This window comes from Oncorhynchus kisutch, linkage group LG23 (genome assembly GCF_002021735.2).
Source record: "Oncorhynchus kisutch isolate 150728-3 linkage group LG23, Okis_V2, whole genome shotgun sequence".
Lineage (NCBI taxonomy): Eukaryota > Metazoa > Chordata > Actinopteri > Salmoniformes > Salmonidae > Oncorhynchus > Oncorhynchus kisutch.
The window spans coordinates 14577756-14604158 of NC_034196.2; the positions used below are offsets into that span (position 1 = coordinate 14577756).

General features: G+C 42.8%; 1 protein-coding gene across 3 annotated transcripts in view; it reads left to right on the forward strand.

Moving 5' to 3' along the window:
• gnaz (guanine nucleotide binding protein (G protein), alpha z polypeptide) overlaps nucleotides 1-24999 on the forward strand; it is a 41383-nt gene extending 16384 nt beyond the window's left edge. For 2 of the 3 annotated variants that reach the window (XM_031802395.1, XM_031802397.1), the window contains 2 exons: nucleotides 10255-11698; nucleotides 22976-24999. In XM_031802395.1, coding sequence (XP_031658255.1) covers nucleotides 10976-11698; nucleotides 22976-23320 — 1068 coding nt within the window. In that variant the 5' untranslated portion in view covers nucleotides 10255-10975 and the 3' untranslated portion in view covers nucleotides 23321-24999. Of the gene's footprint in view, nucleotides 1-9937; nucleotides 10051-10254; nucleotides 11699-22975 lie in introns of those variants that run through there. The other variant, XM_031802396.1, reaches the window with a different exon arrangement.
• Nucleotides 25000-26403: the final 1404 nt, after the last annotated feature.

Here is a 26403-nt window from a genome sequence, read left to right on the forward strand (position 1 = left end):
GTCATCAGGCCAGGTAGTCCTGAGGCATGGTCCTTAGGCTCAGGTCCACTGAGAGAAGAGAAAGAAAGAGAGAGCGAAAGAAAGAAAGAGAGAGAGAGAATTAGAGGAAGCATACTTAAATTCACACAGGACACCGGACAAGACAGGAGAAATACTCCAGATATAACAGACTGACCCTAGCCCCCCCAACACAAACTATTGCAGCATAATTACTGGAGGCTGAGACAGGAGGGGTACCATGTACTAACCACTTAGAACATGGAGGAGAGGCACACAGAAGAGAACGTAAAAACGGCATTAACCACTATCGTTGCTGAGTGGGAGGGGGTCTAATTCAATCACTTTATTCAATATGGAAACAATCTGATTGGCATCTTACTTTTAGTTTGACGATGACGACAAAGAATAGATTTAAGGACATGTTAAGCTGATTGGATCTCATTTCTAAGTCTAAGTCTAAAGGCCGTTTGGACAGCCTCACGCACACCAACATGTATCTGTCTAAATGATCACGAGTCCCATCAGGTCAGCTCTTCTCACTCCCAACTTTCTGTTCCCGTAATGTCGTTCACCAAGCCAAGCCTACTCACAACCTATTTAGGTTGCGCTGATTTTCTTGTTATGGTATTTTAGTATTTTATTAGGATCCCCATTAGCTGTTGTAAAAGCAGCAGCTACTCTTCCTGGGATCCACACAAAATATGGAACATTAATAGACAACAACAGCTGAAGGACAGAACTACATAAAAACGTTTTTTAAAAGGCACATGTAGCCTACATATCAATACATACACACAAACTATCTAGGTTAAATAGAGGAGAGGCGTTGTGCCGCGAGGTGTTGCTTTATCTGTTTTTTGAAACCAGGTTTGCTGTTTATTTGAGCAATATGCATGGAGTTCCATGCAATAATGGCTCTACATAATACTGTACGCTTTCTTTCTTGTTCTGGTTTGGGGACTGTGAAAAGACCCCTGGTGGCATGTCTGGTGGGGTAAGTGTGTGTGTTAGAGCTGTGTGTAAGTTGACTATGCAAACAATTTGGTATTTTCAACACATTAATGTTTCTTATAAAAAGAAGAAGTGATGCAGTCAGCCTCTCCTCAACTCTTAGCCAAGAGAGACTGGCATGCATAGTATTCATATCATCCCTCTGATTACAATGAAGAACAAAACGTGCTGCTCTGTTCTGGGCCAGCGGCAGCTTAACTAGGTCTTTCCTTGCAGCACTCGACCACACGACTGGACAATAATCAAGATAAGACTAAACTAGAGCCTGCAGAACTTGCTTTGTGGAGTGTGGTGTCAAAAAAGCAGAGCATCTCTTTATTATGGACAGACCTCTCCCCATCTATACAACCATTGAATCTATGTGTTTTGACCATGACAGTTTATAATCTAAGGTAATGCCAAGTAACTTAGTCTACTGTTTTGTCTTTGGCTATGCCAGATTAAGTGATATGACATGCTATTCTATAAAATCCTTTCTCTGTAATTGATATTACCTGATTGAGGTAATTATGTAAATGTAATTAACTAGAAAGTCGGGCCACCACGAAAGAGTGTTTATAGAGCTGTTATCTTCCGAATAAACACCGAAAAACCTAGTAATATTTTACATCAATAGCAGTCAATATTAATCAACACCTTATTTCAGTCTCATCTGAACATCGTAGAATTCTTGGTTATCTTCACAAACAAGTTGAATCAGCAATACAAAATTGGGTTTAATTATTTATTTACTAAATACCTAACTAATCACACCGAATTACATATACACAGAATGAATCATACCTTGATTACAAATTATGTCATAAAGGAAAACGTCCCTTACGGACGGAACAGATATGACAGCTGGTTACACAAAGAAAAGGGGGTTGGGTTTGAGTGAAAGAGCGGGAAAACTGAGGAACAAAGGGAGAAGCTCTGCTATCGTAAATACAGTATCTTATGCATTCTAAATTACCGCCCATTTGGAAAAGGAAAATGCAATAAATATTTACTCTGAGCTGCGCTTCGGTAGGTTGGTCGTAGATGCTGGCCGTGTTGGCCAACAGAGATCTTCCTGTCCTCGGAAGAATGTCACTGGTGGTAAATTGGATTACGTTGTAGTATCGCCGTTGTGTGTTAGACTGGATCCGTCGTCCGTCCTTTCCTAGCCCACGTTTACAGCTGCTGCTGCTCACTCAACGGCTAGGATGTCTCACTTCTGTAGTGAATAAGAGTTCAAAGTTTATACCATTCACAACCAAAGCTCACGCTGAGGTTGGCTTAGTTTTGTAGTTGACATGTTAGTCCTTTTCAACTTATGGACCGTCGTCCTATCGTCCTCGGAACAGATAGTTACATTTTCGTCAAGGGCTTATATAGTGGAGGTAGAGAAGGGTGTGTTTCATAGTTTATAACCCATGTCTCTTCACAGGGGCGGGCCACTGATTGAGCAGAGCTCTAACTTGATGAAAACCCAAATCTCTCATTTGGAAGCTAAAATTACATTTAATCTTTTCACAAATAGTGTCATATTTAAACATTTAAATTGCACAACAATTGCATGTGAATCTGATAACTAGAATGTGTAGACTTTCCCAGATACAGTTTATGTCGTACTGTCATCAGTCATAATGTCTCAGATGTCAACCGAACTGAAATCATATTCATTAAGTACCACCGCATATTTTCAACTGGTTCTATTACCGAAATACAGTATGGTTCCTTTCCCCCACTTGTTTGATGTTCCCAGACTCTCTATTTTTAACAAAGGCTATTCAAGAGTCCTTCAGTAGAGTCAGAGAGAGAGGGAAGGGAGAAAGGTATTTATGGGGGGGTCATAAACCTTACCCACAGGCCAATGTCATGACACTACTCAACTTGCTCAACAGCCATACCATTCATTACCAGATTCAGCTGAGGTCTAGAACTTAGGGAATGATTTGTACCAAATACAATGCTCTGAGTTTTAGAGATGTTCAGGAACAGTTTACTACTGGCCATCCATTCCAAAACAGACTGCAACTCTTTAAGGGTTTCAGTGATTTCATTAGGTGTGGTTGCTGATGTGTACATCAGCATACACGGACACACATGCTTTGTTTAATGCCAGTGGCAGGTCAATGGTAAAAATAGAAAAGAGTAGAGGGCCTAGAGAGCTGCCCTGCAGTACACCACACTTTACATGTTTGACATTAGAGAAGCTTCTATTTAAGAAAACCCTTTGAGTTCTATTTGATAGATTGCCGTATCGTCGATTCAGAGCTGAGGTCGAAAAGCCATAACACAAGTTTGTTCAACAATAGGTTATGGTCAATAATATCAAAGGCTGCAATGAAATCTAACAGTACAGCTCCCACAATTTTCTTATTATCAATTTCTTTCAACCAATCATCAGTCATTTGTGTCAGTACAATACATTTTGAGTGCCCTTCTCTATAAGCATGCTGAAAGTCTGTTAATTTGTTTACAGAGAAATAGTATTGTATTTGGTCAAACAGTTCTTTCCTATATTTTGCTAAGAGCTGGTAGCAAGCTTATAGGTCTGCTATTAGAAAGAGTAAAGGCTGCTTTACCACCCTTTGGTAGCGGAATTACTTTGGCTTCCCTCCAGGCCTGAGGACAAAGACTTTCTTCTAGGATCAGATAAAAGATATGACATATATAAGAGTGGCTATAGAGTCAGCTACAATCCTCAGTAGCTTTCCATTGAAGTTGTCAATGCCAGGAAGTTGGTCATTATTGTTCGTTAACAATATTTTTGTTGGTTGAAAACAGTGGAGGCTGCTGATGGGAGGACGGTTCATAATATTGGGTGGATTGGAGTCTATGGAATGGTATCAACCATATGGAAACCACATCGTTGATGTGTTTGATCCCATTCCATTGTCTCCATTTCAGCCATTATTACGAGCCGTCCTCCCCTCAGCAGCCTTCACTGGTTGAAAACACTATAGGCTAATGTGTCACACAACTCAACTGTCTTCATGTCTACTGGGGAAGCTAGGTCAGGGAGGGTAACTGTAACTGACTGACTATTTAGTCTGGTGTCCTCAGTACCCTCAGTCTGCCAGGCTGCTCTGCTACCACAGGAACCCCAGCCTCCAGCAGGTAGTAAACCCCCTACCCTCCCTCTCTCCAAAAACCACTGTCCCTGTCCCTGCACTGTCATGGACCATTGGGTAAATGGAACATTAGAAACATAAGCGTGTGCAAAACGATCCCTATTTCACAGTTTACTGTCTGTGAGGTTCACGGAGGACCGTTGAGAGAGAGAGATGGGAGAGAGAAAGGGAGTGAGAAAGAGAGTGTGAGAGAAAAAGAGAGAGAGGAGGGAGAGGGAATAGAGGAAGAGGGGAGAGGGGGGAAGTAACCTCAGCATGATGCAAAGTAACCAGTGACTGTGATTGTTGGGAAGAGGCCTGGGGTGTTCATGTGTGTTCATGTGGTATGCGCGTGTGAGGAGGGGGGCATGCATGTGTGTGTGTGTAGACATGAGTGAAGAGGGACTGGGGCATATCGCACAATGCAACTGCTGGTGAGATGCTTTACGTAACAACGGTATTCATCAATAAGACAGAGATGCCATTGTGCTTTTTGTCAGGACTTACATAATCTATTTATTGCCAGAGCCAGGCCTGTTCAGTGGCAGGAGAGATGGAGCAGTGGCATACAAGGTAGGCATGGTAACCCTGGGCCTGGGGGAGCTGCTGCATGCTCTCGGAACAACTAGTATGCAGAGTTTATCATATCTAAAACAACACACCTCTTCAGGTGTATTTTTGATTTTGAAAATCATACTCCTTTTACCTGTATTTCTACTTGATTATTTATGTTTATTTCAACACATGTCAAGCTGGCTGTTGTGTCACAAACCTTTGGACAATGGACAGTACAATATTTTTACTCTACTTTGAACACCTAACATGATCCCTCTTCAAATACAAAACATGAACACACACACCTGTTCACCTCATTTTTAAACCATTGGTAGTTAACAAAAACCATACTCATCACACACTCCGCTCTGAAAACATAATGACCTGAGAACAACATTACTCCTCTGTCTAGCAACTCTATCATCACTAAACATGACATGAGCACAAAAACAGCACCTGCCTGTTCCTCAATTCTTAAATTGTCTGGCTTTCATTGTCTCGCTCTACAATCTGTATGTGCCTCTCGATTAATTATATTTAATTCAGCCCAGCCCATCGGATAAAGGAAGGCTAGCAGACTGACCCCATTGCAACCTCTTTCATAGTCCTTTTTTATTTATTAGGAAAAGATCATGTCCACACTACATGTGAAAAAGAGTGGTGATGTGTGGATAGTCCTGGTATCATATAACGTTACTGAACAAAAATATAAACACAACATGCAACAATTTGTTACAGTTCATATCAGGAAATCAGCCAATTGAAATAAATAAATTAGGTCCTAATCTATGGATTTCACATGACTGGGAATACAGATATGCATCTGTTGGTCACAGAAAATGGGCCTCACAATTGGCCTCGGGACCTCGTCGCGGTATTTCTGTGCATTCAAACTGCCATTGTTAAAATGCAATTGTGTTCGTTGTCCGTAGCTTATGCCTGCCCATACCATAGCCCCACCGCCACCATGGGGCACTCTGTTCACAACGTTGACGTCAGCAAACCGCTCGCCCACACAAAGCAATACACGTGGTCTGGTCTGCGGGTTGTGAGGCCAGCTGGACGTACTACCAAATTCTCTAAAACAATGTTGGAGGTGGCTTATGGTAGAGAAATTAACATCAAATTCTCAAGCAATAGCTCTGGTGGACAATCCTGCAGTCAGCATGCCAATTGCACACTCCCTCAAAACTTGACACACATGTAGCATTGTGTTGTGTGACAAAACTGCACATTTTAGAGTGGCCTTTGATTTTCCCCTGCACAAGGTGCACCTGTGTAATGATCATGCTGTTTAATCAGCTTCTTGATATGCCACACCTGTCAGGTGGATTATCTTGGCAAAGGACAAATGCTCACCGACAGGGACGCAAACACATTTGTGCACAACATTTGCGAGAAATAATATCTTTGTGCGTATGGAACATTTTTGGGATATTTTATTTCAGCTCATGAAACATGAGACCAACACTTTACACATTGCGTTTTTATGTTTGTTCAGTATCTATCCACTGTACATTAGGACATGGGACACAAATAACACAATTGCTTCAAGAACATCATACATAACATTTTTGATTTCCATTTGAACACATGCTGATGCAATGTCATGCATGTGTAGGTTTTACACAATTTGCACATAATGTACATTTGAACTAATTGTTCATGAAGGTACTAAAGGCCTGTGCGTGCATTCTGTGTTCATGAAGGTACTAAAGGCCTGTGCGTGCATTCTGTGTTCATGAAGGTACTAAAGGCCTGTGCGTGCATTCTGTGTTCATGAAGGTACTAAAGGCCTGTGCGTGCATTCTGTGTTCATGAAGGTACTAAAGGCCTGTGCGTGCATTCTGTGTTCATGAAGGTACTAAAGGCCTGTGCGTGCATTCTGTCCGTTAACCAGGAATGTTCTATTTCCCTCTGAGGATTACCATCACCTCCCAATCTAAAATGATTAACTTTGTTCTGATGGCAAATTGGTGTTTTCCACTATCATGACAGAAATAGCCCATTACACTACCGTGACAGTAGTACATCTGCTCATTTCTAATAATGATTAGATATTGTAATTGTTCGCGGCATGGTCGAATTAGAAATAGGAGAGGAAGCCATTGGTGTCGTGTGCAACAAGTAGTGAAGGAGAGGCGAGAGAGTGACAGAGCTGGTCTCACCCTGACTATCACATTACCTCAGTGCTCATTAAACATGAGCCTGGCCTGGCCTCTCTCCATGGCCCCTTCCGCGCTCCCTCTTCCTCCTCTCGCGTACTCTTCAAAGGGACACGCCCTCACTACGTCACACAACGCCATTATTCTCCACATCACAACTACTGTCCTTGATTCAGTGAACTGGTGAAGTGTGCTCTGGGTAACCAGGTTTAAAGTGCATCCAGTTACACGGTTTCAAAAAGTACGGTTTCATTTGGACACAAAAAGGGTGGGGTATTGTAGTTGCCTGAAATAATATTTGTGAAGTGATACTAACCCCATAATGCCCCCCTCTCACTTGGCACGTGCCTTACGAGAAAGAGTGCAAGCAGTTCTGTAGTTTCGTAAGCAGCGGAGGCGCTCCACTGTGCCCATTATACCTGACTATCTGCAGTGTTCAGAGTGGAAGGCCTGCCGAACGACCTCGGGCCTTATCTTGCCCCTGGTGTTTGTGCTTCCACACTAACATAATACATACCTTGTCATGCCATCGAGTCAGTGGCCTACATGTAGAATTAACTGGTCAACTGAACAACGGAAACAAGCCAAAATGCAGAGACAGGGAGTAAAGTGATACTTGAACTGATCAAAATAATTTGCCCATTGGTGTGTTTCAGCTTTGATCATTTAGCTCAGTTGCATGTTTGCCTTTAAATGCTTGCAAAAGTGTAATGTTAACACCAAAAGACAAATACCATGCTAGTTCGCCATTCAACTAATACCTAAACCGTCAATCTATCTAATCTAATGGAACAAATAAACCCACCATTAAGTGTACGACAGTCTGTACATTCAGAGAGGGAAATGGGTAATATCATTCACAAGAGTCTGCGTTAAATGTGGGGATATTGTTGCGTAATCATGAAGAAATACACATCCCACCACCTCCTCAGCAATTATCTAAAGAAGCATTACCTCTGAGGCAGTATGGCAATGCTGAAGAACGCTGAAATTGCACATTGAAATGAGCTCATGCACCGTTCGTTGTAATAACTCCTTTTATGGCCTCTGAAAATCAGTGATGTGCAGCTTTCTAACTGGTTTGGCTGGCTCCGCCATTTTGAAAGCTTGGGCAATCAGGTGCCTGAGGCAGAAGAATAATACTGCCTTTCCTGTTTGCGTTGTGTGGTGCTTCTGCTGTGTCAGACAGTCCTCCGAGTCTTTCTAAGAGTGGATCTCACTAACTTTGGGGAATGCTCTCTCTCTCTCGGTCTCTCTCTCTCTGTCTCTCCTCGTCTGTCTGTCTCCCTCTCTCTGTGTGTGACAGGTCTGAAGAGTGTAGTCTGGCCAACAAAACTAGGCCACAGCGTGATTTCACATTTGTTACACAACCAATAGCATACGGTCTGTCCTGTCACAATGTGCATCTATTTATCAGAGTCCTAGAGTCCCAGAGTCCGAGCTCAGAATGCAGTCCATTCAATGTAATATACAGTCAGGTCCAAAATGATTGGCACCCCTTGGTTCTGATTAGCAAAAAAGACTGTATAAAATAAATTATACAAATACTGAGCTACACTGAGTGTACAAAACATTAGGAACACCTGCTCTTTCCATGACCTAGACTGACCAGGTGAATCCTTGAGAAAGCCTTGATCCCTTATTGATGTCACTTCAATCAGTGTAGATGAAGGGGAGGAGACAGGTTAAAGAAGGATTTTTAAGCCTTGAGACAATTGAGACATGGATTTTATTTGAGTGCCATTCCGAGGGTGAATGGGCAAGACAAAATATTTAAGCGTATTTAAGTGGGGTATGTGTGTCAAGAACTGCACCGCTGCTGGGTTTTTCACTCTCAACAGTTTCCTGTGTGTATCAAGAAGGGTCTATCACCCAAAGGACATTCAGCCAACTTGACAGAACTGTGGAAAACATTAGGAATGGTTTCCTAATATTAAGTTGCACCCCATTTTGCCCTCGGAACAGCCTCAATTAGTCGGGGCAGGGACTCTACAAAGTGTTGAAAGTGTTCCACAGGGATGCTGGCCCATGTTGACTCCAATGCTTCCCACAGTTATGTCAAATTGGCTGGATGTCCTTTGGGTGGTGGAGCATTCTTGATACACACAGGAAACTGTTGAGTGTGAAAAACTCAGCAGCATTGCAGTTCTTAACACAAACCGGTGCACCTGGCACCTACTACCATACCCGTTCAAAGGCACTTACATCTTTTGTCTTTCCCATTCACCCTCTGAATGGCACACATACACAATCCATGCCTCAATTGTCTTAAGGCTTAAAAATCCTTACTTAACAGGTCTCCTCCCCTTCATCTACACTGAGTGAAGTGGATTTAATAAGTGACATCAATAAGGGATCATAGCTGTCACCTGGGTCAGTCTAAGTCATGGAAAGAGCAAATGTTCCTTGTGTTTGGTTCACTCAGTGTCGTTATTATTTATTTGATACAGTATTTTTTTGCTCATCTTTATCAAGGGCGCCAAACATTTTGTGCCAGACTACCTGCAGTATTCCAACACATTAAATGCAGTGTATTCACACGGTGATTATATGACGTAAGAAAATGTTAATCATTCATAAAAATTCACATGGAGGAAAATGTTTTCAGCATTTTTGTAGACAGTATTTTTGTAAGGCAATCTGTTTGTTTTCTGCTTAATATCCAAAGCTGCGATTTTTTTTTCCTGACAGTTTTGAACCATGCACCTGCAGGATCACAAATTGGAGGTTGAGGCAGAGATCAGGCTTTGCAGTGGAATGAACTAGTGAGAGGCACCTGTCGGCTTGAGGCAGTTATTTTCCACTGTGATAGTAAATAAACAGCACACATGACATCAGCTTGCAGAGCCTTAGGTAGACAGGAGAGCGGGAGAGTCCAGGGGCGAAGTGAGGGGAGAGCGGCTAGGGGGAGAGACATTCATCTTGCATGTGTTTCCGTTTCACACCCTGGATATCTTTTGGGTTTGCTTTTGTGTGTGGGGATGCGTGTTTGTGTGTATGTGTGTGTGTGTTTTCTTGTGTATGACTCAGCTCAGACTAGGTCTATGGTAACACAGGGCTGCAGATGGAGATAGGAGAAATGCCTGTTAGAAAGAAACAGTAAAGAGGAAGTGAGCACTGGGAGGGACAGTATGGCGACACAGCTGAGGATCTGAGATACAGGTCTGGGCTTTGACCAAGAGAACGGGTGCTGTGTGCTCCACATGCATTGTAGTGGAAATACACTGTCAGTTTTGGGGGTATGATATTTTGTGTCCCTTGTGTGTGTCTCTCTCTACATGTTTGTTTGAGTGTGTATTTTAGTATCTGCATTTTGTGTGTTTTGTGAGACAGAAATGAAGCAGCTCAACTCCACTTCTCGGTTTCCTCTCGGGCTCCTATGCTCTGATTCATCATGACTGTGTTCATTGATCATGTCTCTCCTCTCCCTCTTTTGTTGGCAGAAACGGGGACCTTCAGTTTCCTGAGACGCACCACTGCGAGGAGGAAACGGAGCAGAATATAGCCCAGAGAGGAGGCAGACAAGGCGTGAAGGACTGCCCTGGATGACTGCTGTCACCAAGATAGGGAGCGGTGACATGAGAGCCATGAGGGAGGAGAGCGAGGGGGATTTGCTGCACCTACACATCATCCCCGAACACTGTCTTCACTAACACCTCCATCCCCATTCCTGCTCCGTAAGTTTCCTCAGGGGGTGACCCCTGATATGACCCCCAGCACCTGTGGAATTAGGCAGTCCAACCCAAGCCCCAGCTCCAGGCTCTATGTGGGCATCCCACCATGTCCTGGTAGAGCTCTGTGCCAACGCCAGTCCCAAATCCTGGGATGAACCCACAGAGGACCAACGCACAGCCTCTAGATCACGAGGAGAATGAAATATTCCTGAGTCATTCCTGCTCTATGGTTCTCGTTTCCCTCTGTTTGCTCTGAGTGGAAGGTGTCTCTCTTGCTTCCCATCAAGCCCCTGCAGCTTTGAAGATTCCAACGTAATCCTATTCCTGCTCTGACATCCATCCCTCTCTTCGTTACTCTCTTATCTCTGTTCCTTTTGATCTTCCAGATTATTTTAGTTTGACCCCCCATACGCACCCCCTTTTGCCACCCGACACGTTCTCCTCTGTGATCACCACGTTTTCCTCGGTGTTCACCGCGTGGCAGACGACCATGGGTTGCCGGCAGAGTTCGGAGGAGAAGGAGGCGGCGCGGCGCTCCCGGCGGATCGACCGCCACCTGCGTTCGGAGAGCCAGCGGCAGCGGCGCGAGATCAAGCTCCTTCTGCTGGGCACCAGCAACTCTGGCAAGAGCACCATCGTCAAGCAGATGAAGATCATCCACAGTGGAGGCTTCAATCTGGACGCCTGCAAGGAGTACAAGCCCCTCATCCTTTACAACGCCATCGACTCGCTCACACGCATCATCCGTGCCCTGGCCACGCTCAAGATCGACTTCCACAACCCCGACCGTGCCTATGACGCCGTGCAGCTCTTCGCCCTAACCGGTCCGGCCGAGAGCAAAGGGGAGATCACAGAGGAGCTGCAGGGGGTCATGAAGCGCCTGTGGGCCGACTCAGGCGTGCAGGAGTGCTTCTGCCGCTCCAACGAGTACCACCTGGAGGATAACACTGCCTACTATCTGAACGACCTGGACCGCATCTCCTCCAACGAGTTCATCCCCACCGTGGAGGACATCCTGTGCTCCCGCGACATGACCACGGGCATCGTGGAGAACAAGTTCACCTTCAAGGAGCTCACCTTCAAGATGGTGGACGTGGGGGGGCAGCGCTCGGAGAGGAAGAAGTGGATCCATTGCTTTGAGGGCGTGACCGCCATCATTTTCTGTGTGGAGCTAAGTGGCTATGACCTCAAGCTATACGAGGACAACCAGACGGTAAGGGAAGCCATTGGGCAACACATGCAACATTAGCCATTACACAACCAGCCAGTTCCTGTCCACACTCTGTCATCACACCCTTGGGGCCTGCTGTTAGATATGGCACTGTGGTGTTCTCCTTTTCACACTTCTCAGGGTGCATTACATCTAGGGCCACACTACTCATTTCTGCAGAGTTTAATAGACATCATGTGACTTAAAATGGCAGGGGCCCAAGTTGACCTCTAGCATGTGTCCTCAACATGTTGGAGTTAAAAACAGGTAAATGATCAAGTGACAAACCCTATCTAACCCTTCAAAGAGGAATATACTGTATCTGACATTCTGTGTGGATATGATAGCTTTACCCCATGAAAGCATGAAAAGGGAAGACTATTCCTAGATAGAGGGCTAAAAGTTTATTTATTTTTAGTTGTATTTATTTGCACAAAAAAAGGGCTACCTTTTGTGAGAAGCATTAGGAGCAGATAACACATGCAAGAGCACGAGCCTGATGTTATCTCTGCTACGTCAACACTACTCTATACCGCTCTTTACAACCTTCTGCATTTCCTGCATCTAAGGATGACAGACCACAGAGTGAAGGAATAGCAGCCAACAATTCCTCAGCATATGTGGTAACTCCTTCAAGACTGTTGGAAAAACATTCCAGGTGAAGCTGGTTGAGAGAATGACAAGCGTGTGCAAAGCTGTCATCAAGGCTATTTGAAGAATCACTTTTCTGGTGACTACATAATTCCATATGTGTTATTTCATAGGTTTGATGTCTTCACTATTATTCTACAATGTAGAAAATAGTAAAAATAAAGAAAAACCCTTGAATAAGTAGATGTTCCAAAACTTTTGACCGGTAGTGTATATACCTTCCTGTGGCCTGATAATTCACATATAACATAAATAAGACCAGATATATTAGGCACTCGCTGATTTAGTACATGAAATCAATTATTTTACATTTTAGTCATCTTATCCAGAGCGACTCACAGGCTCAATTGCCTTGATCAAGGGCAGATTTTTCACCCACTCTGCCCCGGGATTCAAACCAGCGTCGTTTTAGTTACTGGCCCAACGCTCTTAAAGCTACCGGCTGCCCTTTTTAGCGAGTTATAAATACCTTCTTGAGAGGATAATGCAGTTAGGTGTAAATTGAGTTCATAGTGTAAGGTGTGAGGGTGTACCTGTGAGAATTAGCAGCTTGCGATGGCACTGTTCAGCAGTAGGACGTCACAGGTGCACGAACAATTGACTGAGAGGGGGGTGAAGAGAGAGAAGGAGAGGAAGTGAGGAATGGAGAAGGAAAAAAGGGGATTGTTTGGAGGAAATCAGAGGCCCCACCCTTTTCCTCCCCTTGTCTGGACATTATTTCTGAACTCCGGGTGTGGTTGGCAGCCACGGCTGATTTGGGCCCTTATTAGTGAAATGTCTGTTGGAACAGTTTCCACAGCTTTCCCCATTATTGCAAGAGGCTTTTTCAACCCAAAGTGGTATGAAGGTTTGAGTGATGACCATGAATAATATTTCATTGATAATTAGATGCTATGTAATAGGCCTACACAGTGGCCTACACAGTGGCCTACACAGTGGCCTACACAGTGGCCTACACAGTGGCCTACACAGTGGCCTACACAGTGGCCTACACAGTGGCCTACACAGTGGCCTACACAGTGGCCTACACAGTGGCCTACACAGTGGCCTACACAGTGGCCTACACAGTGGCCTACACAGTGGCCTAGTGCCCCAATCAGCGTCATATGAAGTATTCTGTTTATAGAAACATTTGTTTCTGGTGCAAACTAAGTTCTGGTGTATTTCAAGGCTTCAAGCACATACTATGTTAGAAATGACAAAAACAGCTCTAAAAGTATTAGTGTCTGACTCAATGTAGTATTATGTCTCAATCTGTCTCATAAATCCTCGGAGGAAGAGGAGAATGCATCTGAAGACAGGGAGACAGGCAGGGAGTCAGAGAGGGAATCAGAGAGGCATGGAGGGAGAGAGGGAATCAGAGAGGCATGGAGTCAGAGAAGGAATCAGAGAGGCAGGGAGTCAGAGAGGGAATCAGAGAGGCCGGGAGTCAGAGATGGAATCAGAGAGGCATGGAGTCAGAGAAGGAATCAGAGAGGCAGGGAGTCAGAGAGGGAATCAGAGAGGCAGGGAGTCAGAGAGGGAATCAGGGAGGCATGGAGTTAGAGAAGGAATCAGAGAGGCAGGGAGTCAGAGAGGGAATCAGAGAGGCCGGGAGTCAGAGATGGAATCAGAGAGGCATGGAGTCAGAGAGGGAATCAGAGAGGCAGGGAGTCAGAGAGGGAATCAGGGAGGCATGGAGTCAGAGAAGGAATCAGAGGCATGGAGTCAGAGAGGGAATCAGAGAGGCCGGGAGTCAGATGGAATCAGAGAGGCATGGAGTCAGAGAAGGAATCAGAGAGGCATGGAGTCAGAGAGGGAATCAGAGAGGCATGGAGTCAGAGATGAAATCAGAGAGGCAGGGAATCAGAGAGGGAATCATAGAGACAGGGAGTCCGAGAGGGAATCAGAGAGGCAGGGAATCAGAGAGGCAGGGAGTCAGAGAGGGGATCAGAGAGGCATGGAGTCAGAGAGGGAATCAGAGAGGCATGGAGTCAGAGAGGGAATCAGAGAGTCAGAAAGGGAATCAGGGATTCAGAGAGGGAATCAGGGATTCAGAGAGGGAATCAGAGAGGCATGGAGTCAGAAAGGGAATCAGAGAGGCAGGGAGTCAGAGAGGGAATCTGAGAGGCAGGGAGTCAGAGAGGGAATCAGAGAGGCAGGGAGTCAGAGAGGGAATCAGAGAGGCAGGGAGGGAGACATGGAGAAAGGGGCTGTGGTGAGCCTCTGAATTAGATTACTCAATGAGCTCTCAACTTGATGCCACTCAGTCTCAAATGGAGTTCTCTCTCTCCTCTCTCTCTCTCTCTCGACTCTCATGCATGACAACAGAAAGGGGGGGGGGTCAGAGAGGGCCTGAATAATTGAGTCTTAAACATTAATATATTTTAGGTACTCTTTTTTTGTGTGTATCCTTGATGGACTGTCTGAGACAAGAGGGGATATCTGAGGCCCTGACACTATCTCTAGGCAGTTTACTGATTCCATTTTTTTGTTGTCAGTGTATGTTTTATGGTTTAGGTTTTGGGACTGTTACTAATCAAAAGAGATGAGTTGAGGTTGAAAGACCATGGCAAATAGAATGGGACTGATAATTACTTTCACATACATTTCAAATGAAGTATTCAGATATTTTTTATTTTAAAAGTAGTTGAATATTGGAATGTACTTGGAAAGTATTGGCATGTATTTGAAAATGCTCAAATACACTCCCATGCATTTAATTCAGGTATTTGAAAATAGTATTTGAAAATACTTTCAAAGAGTAGGCTATTTTATACAACAAATAATCAAATACACATGTATTTGAAACCCGGACTGATTAAGTGAGAGATAGGGAAAGGGAAGGACACAAAGGAGCAAGATAAAGCTTCCTAGAGAGTGTAGCAGAACTGGGAGAAGAGTGCTGAGGTTTCTACACTGAGAAAAAGCTCTGGATCTAGAATGACTTAATTAATGGAGATCGTACGGCCCTATAGTACAACCTCCATAACTCACTAACCACAGTCATCATTCAGCCATGCTCTATAACAAAATGGACTCAGTTGCAATGGTGGCCTTAAACTTAAACTCTTAAATCTGTTTTAACATGCGCAATTTGATGTTAAATGTAAAATGTAAAAAAATACAGGAGTCTAGGGGAACACATTGGAATATTCTAGAACACTGGGAACCTCAGATTATGATATACTAACATGGAATAGAAGGCTGAATGACATCACCACCTGAGAAACCAGCAGGAAATGAATGGGCAGAATCAAGAGTACTGTAACCATAGAACTTGGAAAAGAGACTCGGCTCTCTCTTATTCCATCATATGGAGTGTAGTACTGGATCACTGGTAGGACATGCTACACAGGGTTTTTAGAGAGGATGGCTGTCTTTGTGAGGAAAAATTAAAGTCTTGCAATTCTTTCCCCACCCACCCATTCCCTGATGCATTTTTCCTGTCCCATCCCTGTCTTCATAATGAATTGGTTGCCATGGCTTCAGTTGCCTAGTAACAGACCAGTCAAATGCTCCTAATAATCCTGGGCTGTTGACAGTGAGCTGTGACTTAGGGAGGGTGTGTGTGCGCGTGCATCCACGTGTGTGTTCTGCCTGCGTGCGTGCGTGTACTGTAAGCTAATAAATGTTTATATGCGGTAGTGTGTACTGTGTGTATGTGAGGAGAAAACAAAGTACAAGTGATTTCTGGTTGGAGTGGTGTACAGTGGACATACATTTCACAGAGCTGCTACAGTGACATGTGATTGCATTCTAAGCCCCATAGACATAGTAGAGGTGTTAAATTAAAGTGTCCCGTGACTCCAGAGGATCCAAAATAGGACCACACGTTCTACACTTCTAAAATCTCCTAACAAGCGTAAGCATACTTTCTCACGCTGTTAATACGAAAGTCATAATTGACAAAGTTAAACTAATAGAATTTCATGTTAATGAATGGGGAATTGTGTCTAATTGGAAACTGGGTTTCACAGCAGATAGGATGACAGAGTAGGACCATTCTTGGGTTAGCTACTGAAACACTGACCAACTATGAGGTGTTTAAACAGAATTTAACATCAGAGTTTAAGATCTCAATAATGCTCTTGTGGCAACGAGCAGGTGTCCACATACTTTTGGTCATGCACTGTATGTTATGAATTCTAGCTAGGTGTTAGGGTTAAGGGGTAGGGTTAAGTCTTTGAGTTAGGTTAAGGGTTAAAGTTAGGGTTAGGGAAGGGTTAGCTAACATGTTAAGTGGTTGCAAAGTAGCTAAAAAGTAGTAAGTAGTTGAAAAATGGCTAATTAGCAAAAATGCTAAAGTTTTCCGTGATGAGATTCGAACTCGCAACATTTAGGTTGCTAGACATTGCGTTATACGACCACCCATCCACCCCGACCAACCACTGCCTTAACTAACCACATGCCTTATGTTACCATACCAGACATAACACATCATACTAATTTGGGTGTCCTGAATTTACATTTGCTATGTTAAGTCTAGTCTATGAGACCAGGCTGCTGTGAGAGTAAAGCATAAATCATAGTCCACAGACACTGAGACGCGACAGTCTGGCGTCCCATTGTGACATGGCACTCAGACCACCATCGAATGTGCATCTTGCAGTAAACCAACCTCGACTCTGGAACGCATACTCTATTAATTTGAATGTGTTGGCAAGTTGGAGAAATTGCTTGAGCTGCGCTGAGAATTTGAAAAGTTTGAAAGCCAACGGTGGAATATTCTAGAACACTGGCGTGTGTAGGCATACACGTTTTGGACTATGATAGACACTTTCGACTTTAGGGTCCATGAGGAATGTATACATTGTAAATCACAATTGTTATGGTATGGGGGTGTATTGGGGAAATCCATCACAGTAAAATGTTGAATCCATTCAAATGAATCATGGAAGCTTCTTGAATTGAATTTATCCTGGAATGAAATGTTGTTTATAGGCTGCACATTTAATTGAATCTTGCAGAGCCCAGAGATTGAAGGAGGCTGCAGTGAGCAGCAGCACAGCGTACAGACACAGAGAGAGGAGAGAGGGGTGGGGTGGAGTAACAAGCACTAAAGACAGCTACAGAGCATCGGGTGAAAAAATGTGAGGTAATGCCAGCTCAAAATATTCAGGTAGCATTACAAAGCAGGGAGAGAGCGATACCTTGATTCAAATAAACGTGTAGTGTGTATAGAGATACCTATTTTTGAGGCTCTGGCAATTATAATGAAAAATAATAATGGAATACGTTGTGTATGATATTCTTGAGGCAATTGTATTATTTGTGTCCCATGCCTTAATGTACAGTGGATATACAGTACCAGCCAAAAGTTTGGACACACCTACTCATTCAAGGGTTTTTCTTTATAAAGGGTGGCTACTTTGAAGAATCTAAAATCTATTCTGATTTGTTTAACACTTTTTTGGTTCCTACATGATTCCTTGTGTTATTTTGTTATTTGTATTTTTATCATATGTGTTATTTCATAGTTTAGATGTCTTCACTATTATCCTACAATGTAGAAAATAGTTTTTTTTAAATAGAGAAAAATATAAACTCAACATGTAAAGTGTTGGTCCCATGTTCCATGAGCTGAAATAAAAGATCCCAGACAGTTTCCATACGCACAAAAAGCGGATTTCTCTCATTGTTTACATCCCTGTTTTTGAGCATTTCTCCTTTGACAAGATAATCCATCCACCTGACAGGCCTGGCATATCAAGAAGTTGATTAAATGGCATGATCCTTACACAGGTGCACCTTGTGCTGGGAACAATAAAAGGCCACTCTAAAATGTGCAGTTTTGTCACACAACACAATGCCACAGATGTCTCAAGTTTTTAGGGAATCCATAGATTAGGGCCTAATGAATTTATTTCAATTGATTGATTTCCGAACTGTAACTCAGTAAAATCATTGAAATTGTTGCATGCTGAGTTTATTTGTTTCTTCAGTATATAAGGTAGTGCCATTCGAATCAAACCTTAATTTAATCATGTAGGGGTGGCTCCTCACTCACTCCAGAGATTTGTATTTACTTGAAACAAAGCATTAACACAGGATTGAACCTCCTCATTAATACTTCATCTTAATTAAGGCCTGTGTGTCTAGAGTGCTCAGGGAGAGGGGGGGGCTCTGCCGGTTGGCCACGGGGTGGGATGGTTAGGGGGGCTCTGCCCATAGGCCACGGGGAGGGATGGTGTGTTCAGGGTCTAGGGGAGGGGGATCTTCCTGCTGTGTGCTGCTACCCTAGTATCTACTCCTCTTTCCCCTCTTCCCTCCTCTCTCCCTCTGTAACTCTAACGATGACGGAGTGAACAGGTAAGGAGTGTAGAGAGTCCCAAAGCACAGTGGGTGGGCTGCTGCCTTCCTCTCCACGCAGCAGGGTTCTGGTGTAGACACCCTGAGAACAAATGGAGGGGGAGCCTCTGGCTCTGACCTTATTTAGTGTACACTGCTTAGGGTCCTAAGCTCAGTCCCTAAGGATGCCTACTTATGCCAGAGAAAAGAGGCTTGCGTCTCGCGCCACAGCACCGGATCCATAACAAGTCTGTATATTCATATGATTGGTTCCTAGAACTTATATAGAACATATAATTTACAGTATACAAATGAGTTAATTTGCCTAGTCCCGTGTTTAACATTACAAAACACTACATATTGTACGCAACAACAAATAAGTGTGGATGGTTTATAGTTCAAGTAAATGAGACAACAGTGACTTTATAACTTTACAACCCTCTTGTTGTTAAATGTTTAATTGCACTTGCCCACCTATTGCTCTCTCTCCTCCTATCGCTCTCTCTTTCTCTCTCTCCTTCAATCTCTCTCTGAGCATATCTTGTGATTTGCTCAGAGCACCATGATGTTTTGTGTAACCTTTTAAACAGCCGTCCAGTCTTCAAACTGAACTCCTCACTCAGTCACAAGCTACTGGATTCACACCACATGCCTGCAGCCTCCCATATCTCTCTCTATTACACACACACACACACACACACACACACACACACACACACACACACACACACACACACACACACACACACACACACACACACACACACACACACACACACACACACACACACACACACACACACACACACTCTTGCAGTATGTCTAGTATTAATCATTTTAGTACCGGGGACTTTTAATGGAATATGAAATCTATCAGGCCACAGATTTTTGTTAATCTCATAGATATTGTACATCTTGGGAAAAGCCTCATGCATGACAGAGCTCTACTTGCTGCATCTGTACTGATGTCAGTCAGACTGTTCTTTTCACATTTGGCTTCATCAACTGCCCAGCACTCCCCTATGCTCAAACTATGATTCACTGCATGACCAACAACTGTTTCCTTGTTCTTCTTTGATATATAACAACTCCTCTCCCCAGTAATATATGAATATATATTTCAGTATGACAGTGATTTAGGGAGCTGTTAACTTTTTACACGCATGGGAATTGGCCTACTGTATATGGATAGGGCTAAATTGAAATGTTTCTTACAAAAGAAATATGAAAAGCACATGCATAACCATGGTAGCAATTGAAAGGGAACAGTTTGGAGATTATGGGGAAATTATTAGACCAAAGGTCAGGACACAACAGTTGACCTGACACAAGACTGATTGTGTACAGGTTTGGATAGATTTTAGCCATGTTTTCAATGTAAATGTAAAAGTACAATAATCAGTGCAGCTTCTCAAGTCCATTGGCATTGCATTCCAGTATATTGTAGCTCTAACAGAGAAGGCCAATTTTACTGTGTTGAAAAGGGACAACACAATCCCCTCTAGTTACTGCTTGTTATCCTGGAGGTGCTTTCCTTGAGCATGATATACCGGCATAGGGTTGGAGGGGCAAGACCATGCAGGATCTTAAAGACAAGGCGTGCATCTACATTCTGCTTAAAGCTATCCAGACTAAATAAATTATGTTTGTAAATGATATGACAATGGTGGTAACTGTTTGGTTTGTTATCAAAAATCTTAAGTGTTTGTTTGTAGAGTGATTCAATTGGTTTCAGGATAGTAACTCCTGCTTGTGACCAGCATGTGAGGCAACAACTCAGATGTGAGATATATAGCATGCATATATAGTTTGGTGGCCTCCAGAGGAAGGAAAGGTCTTGACCGTGTTAACCACCTTCATAAAACTTCATAAAAATGACAAGGGTTTGAGTGAGAGGACTAACTGAGGTCTCCAAGTGGCCACACTCCTCTCCAAAGTGTGCACAGTCCCTGAGTCATTTCAATGCACTTGTATGACACAAAGAAGAGTCTTCAACTATAAGGTGCTTTTTTGAGCTCTCCTAACTGTGCCTCTGAGGAACTAGAGCAAGCACACTTGTCATTGTTTTGTTTGGAACACAGACCTGTATCCTCACCATCACACAATTACTGTTGTTGTTTACACAATCCAAAAACGGCCCAATATTAATTAGCAATCTGGGTCAGGTGAGCATAATTTGAAAGCTTGTTCTCCTGCCAACATGACTAGCTAAATTCTAAAATACGATGTTATAGTGTTAGGCTTTCACAAGGCAATTCAGAGAAACGGAACGTAATTCTGATGCGCATAGAAAGGAGTCATGAGTGCATTCAGGTGCACGTTCTGAGAAATTTTTTCTTCAAAACAGACAATCATAGGCTCATTGTGTTCAGAACAACCCAGGCTATGAAACCATTTCATGTTGTAACTGTATATCAAACAAAGTGATCATAAACATTGACACTGTATATGACATTAGTTTCATGATATGGAAATGTCAAGTGCACATTTGGACTCATGGGTGTTTGGCTTGCTTGTATGACTGCGATCTGGACTCAGGGGTAGACATAACATAGTAAACGAAAATCCAGGACACTCAAATCAGTATGATATGTTACGTTTGGTATGGTATGTATTAATTTGTGGATGTCTATCATCCATTTGGTATGATATGTTACAAATTCCAATTCGTATGATAGAGTATGTAGCTAAAAAGTAGTAAGTAGTTGTAAGGTTACAAAAATGCTGAAGCTCTCTGTAATGAGATTGGAACACACAACCTTTGGGTTGTTAGACGTTCATGTTTTTCTTCTTAAGTTAAATTCTGTCTTATGTAGCCATACCAAACATAACATATCATACTAATTTCAGTGTCCCGGATATTTGTTTATGTCTAATGTGAGACTAGCCTGTTGTATGACATCAAAGCAGTAGTTATTATAATCTTTAACGTCTCATTAATTTACAGCATTTCCCTCACTCAGATGACAAAAATGTCCAAAAGTTGCTCAATTAGCGGGAGTGATGGGGCAACTTGTCTCGTGTGGCGCTCATGTTCAGAACAGCTGTCAGACAAAATCCTACAGCGCTGTGAAGTGCAGAGCATGAGCTCTGATGTAATGTATAGCATGCTACTGTACAGCCACTGCGTTCCAATTTAGGCGCTTATCAGGGCCCAAATCTGCCATTTTCAACACGTATATGGGTACAAGTGTAAAGGTCTACGGTCCTCTTTGGTTTTTCATTTTGTATTTCATGTGTTTTAGAGGTTTGAAACACAAACCTTCACAACAGATTGCATTTTTGGGAGCATGTGATCTTGACAGTTATGACTGTGGCCCTCATGGCTACACATTTGAACAGAACTGGCTCCCATTCATGAATTTGGAAAACATCCTAGGAGGAAAATAACATTTATCCTAGGGGTTTGGATAATACACAGCTGACATCTCCGAGGCAACACAAACAAATGGGCCTTGGTCTGGTAGCAGAAAACTAAGAACCACAAGATTGTATATTGTTTAATTTAATATGCCTCCAAAAACACAATCTTGCAATCATAGAGAGAAAACAGGCAGTGAAGTTGTGTTTTGGGCAAAGCCAATGTCAGGCAGGCTATGCTTTTGCTCCCATGGCTAAAGCTCAAAAGTAGAGTAAATATGTCATCCCTGGGATGGGCTTAAGAGATGTACTCAACCTATCAAGTTTATTCTGTCGCTTAGTCCATCTGTGCACACTGAGAATTGTTCCTGTTCATGGTTATGTTCAGTGTAAAATACCATGGAAATTCCCTGAAACGTATTTAAAATCAACGGTATTACATTTCATACTCATTTCACCCATTTGTCTTGCGTCAGAGAGGGCAAGGCTATCTGTACATCTGTACATCATCTGACCTCAAAAACAAGACTTTGATGTGTTATTTAACTGTACACAGTTCCAGTAACTCATTTAGTGCTCATCATGTGGGCAGTAACAGTTCTCTACTCATGCTAAGCTTGAAGTGAGAGAGAGAAAAGACCTGCTCTGTTTGTTTCCGGGTTGAGAGTTCAAGTGCAGGTCTCCAGCCCATGTTTACACAACACATGAACCACACCTTTGGCTGCTCGAGTGGAGATTTTTAATCTACACTACAGGGTCAAATTGTGTTCTCATTTTCAATTCGTTTTTTGGAAACATATTTTATTTTTGGGAAGATTTAGCAGTTCCAGCAAATCATACTCACAATCACTAAAAATGACTAATTTAACGTCATCTTCAGCTTTAGCCCAACGTCAGCCTCTTTCTCTTACATGTCAATAGGGTGTGTCTCACGTGAGGGAACAACAATTTTCTCATGAATGCCTCTTCTCTCTCCCTTTCCATCCCTCCTCTCTACAGAGTCGTATGGCAGAGAGCCTGCGTCTGTTTGACTCCATCTGCAACAACAACTGGTTCACCAACACCTCACTCATCCTCTTCCTCAACAAGAAGGACCTGTTGGCCGAGAAGATCAAGCGCATCCCTCTGACTGTGTGCTTCGCCGACTACAGAGGTCAGAACACCTACGAGGAAGCGGCAGTCTACGTGCAGCGGCAGTTCGAGGACCTCAACCGCAACAAGGAGACCAAGGAGATTTACTCGCACTTCACCTGCGCCACAGACACCAGCAACATCCAGTTTGTGTTCGACGCCGTCACGGACGTGATCATCCAGAACAATCTCAAGTACATTGGGCTGTGCTAGGACTGGGGATAGGGTGGGGAGGGGAGAGAGGGCTGCATGGCAGCAGTAGACCCATTCGCTACCAGGCCCGTTACACACAAAGCCTGTCTGTCAGTCTCTATGAGGAAGTGTAGGAAAGAGAGAACCTGCAAGGTGGAGCAAGGGGGTTGGGATTGTCAGAGACGGCTATAGGATCAACTGATCTGCTTGAAATATTAGAGTTGAGGGTCAAAGGTCAAGATGGGATTTACCCAAGGTCAGCATAAATGTGTTTGCACTGAATATATGAGTATGTAGAGACACACACACACACACACACATGCTTATGTTTGCTCACACACAAGGACTTGGGATCAACTGTCAAGCACTTGTTTGGCGTGGAAACAATGGAAACTGAAGACAACCCCTACCCTCTGCCTGCCAAACCTGGTATTGAACAGGAGTTCTTGACTGGCAGTTTCAGAGTTACGTTTGTCATTTTAGGTTGTTTGATTTGCCTCAGTCAATTAATGCTGCTTTGCGAAAATCAATAAATTCCTGTGGATTTTCCCCTAGAAAGCTTTTACCTGGCAAGGTATAGGGAGATGGTGAGTCACAGGTGTCCTGGGAAAATAGTTGGAGGACATGACTTATGTCACAGGGTTTCTATCCAAAGGAGAAAACTGCCACAGTTGAAAGCTGAAGTAAAGGGTATTTTCTACACACACTGTATCTCATTTCTTGAGGGCTAAATGGCTCTTTAAGGTTATCTGTTGTCCCTCTTCATTTTGTTTTCTGTTTTTTTTTGTTTAAAAAAAATGTATGTTTGTCAAACCTGCCCCTTAGAGCAGGTCTCTGACCTGCCAGGAGAGTGTTACACTCCATAGAGTGGGATGGTGTTCTCTAAGATCATTCCAGTTTCCAGCAACAAAGACATCAAAAACAGTGCCAATTTTAGTGTAAATAAAAACAGATCCCATCAATAAATGTTGGTTTTATTGACAGAAACATTAAAACATGCATGATTTTGTTAATTGGGATATTGATCATTTTTTTTATTTTGGATTTGTTTTCTGTTATTTTAGGTTTAACTAATATATTCCCTGAAATATATATACAAGTCAAACACTGTGTACGATTGTACAGCTGTTGTCTAAGAGGAATTTATTGAAAAGAGTACTATAAATTGAGATTATGATGAAGATGGTGACGATGATGACGCCAATGGCAAGCTCATTACAAACCCAGCATGAGATGATAGAGTGGGTCGGGGGGGGGGGGGGGGTTAAAGGGAAAAAAGTTTGAAGACTGCAAAAAATATGAATGCGAAAAAACAAACGCTTCAGTTTAAGCCTCCTTGCGCTATCTACATGGTAATTGTTATACAGTGGGTATGATGTGTAAATATACTGTAAGGTTCACTCTGTTAAAACAATAAATAAAAGGTTGAGCTGGAATACTGTAAGTGAGAGAGAGAGAATGTGAGAGTGAGAGAAAGAGAGAATGTGTGTGAGAGAGAGAGAGAATGTGAGAGAGAGAGAGAGAGAGAGAGAGAGAGAAAGCCCTGCTCTACTTCTCTCCTCCAACCCTCACCTTTTCAGCGAAGAGGAAACAACTCAGCTAAGGGCTTCAGGCTTGACTTTACAGGATGTTCACTTCAACAAAAAACAACCAATTTAGCCAAACAATAAAAATAATAAATAAAATGAATTATGCAAATTTTGGTTGTGCAGAGAATGTGTTTTTGGGTGGTGGTCATGGGTAGGATGGGAGTACAGGGACATACAGTACACACTACTATGTTTCAGATCTTTATGAGAACAGGCTCCACACCATGCTGATGAAGCACTGGTATTATGTTTTGCTGTCTCATATGCCTTTAATTCAAATCTAACACCACACCCCCCCAAACAAACAAAAATATTTTCAAATTTTTGAGTGGGACATGCTGTTCCTAAGCCATCTCTCTCTCTCTCTCTCCTAAATCACAATTAAAAGAGCCTGTTCTTATCTGAGCTACCATTCTACACTACAAGGGAGGGACAAATAACTAATACACAATTAGAGTAGGCAATTAAGTTACGAGTAAATTGTTGCAGCAGAGATTTGACAGGGTGGCAGAGGTGGTTGGGATAGCCACAAATTCAACTCAGAGCACAAACCCTGATTGACCCCCTTCCTACTGCTAATGGTTCCACGGGTCATTGTTTGGCCAGCCACAGCGCCTGCTTCTTATGGCTGGTTTACAGTCTGTTTATCGACATGTCTGTAGACAATTGTCGTAGCGACATCATGAACAATTCCATTGTCTTCCGACATCAAACTTGTCATTGTTATTATGAAAGGCCAGTTTAACGACACGTCTGTAGACAATTACAATGCGATAAGTGTCGCTGGTCAAAACAACATTTCATTTATACTCTGGTGAAATGTTTGTAAATTGTGACTGTCAGTTTCCTTGTAGCACTGACATGAAAAAAAGTCTCTGCGACTGTCGCAACGTCCATTGTCGTGGTTACCGGACTGCCACAGTTCTAAAATGATCAGATAGAATGAGCTACTTTTATTTCGTCACACTGTGGCCGTAAGGGATTTTCTGTAAGCTCTCCATTACCTTGCAAATAATAATGTTGTTGGGTTTACTTTCTTGTAATAATGAACAAAAATATGTTAAAGTTAAGACATTGTCAGCTACCCTCTGGTCATTATTTGAACTGGTTAGCCAGCTAGCTAACTAGTATTTAATAACGAACCAAAACATTGTTTAAAAAATTGCTTTTAGTTGCCTGGCTTGATGATTGGTTGACATTTACCAAATTCATTTTTTAAAACAGATGGGTTTATTGGTGTTAAAATAGAGAAATTATGCTATCTGGAGCACCTGACTGCTTATACTTTTTCATAACGTTCATAAATTTGGTGTCGGACGACAATAGAATGTTCATGATGTCGCTACGACAATTGTCTACATGTCGAGAGACGGACTGTAAACCAGCCATTTAACTTTTTTCATGTCAGTGCTACAAGGAAACTGATAGTTGCAGCGACAATCTACAGTCATTCCACCGGAGTATAAATTAAATATTGTTTTGACCAGCAACACTTGTCACATTCTAATTGTCTAT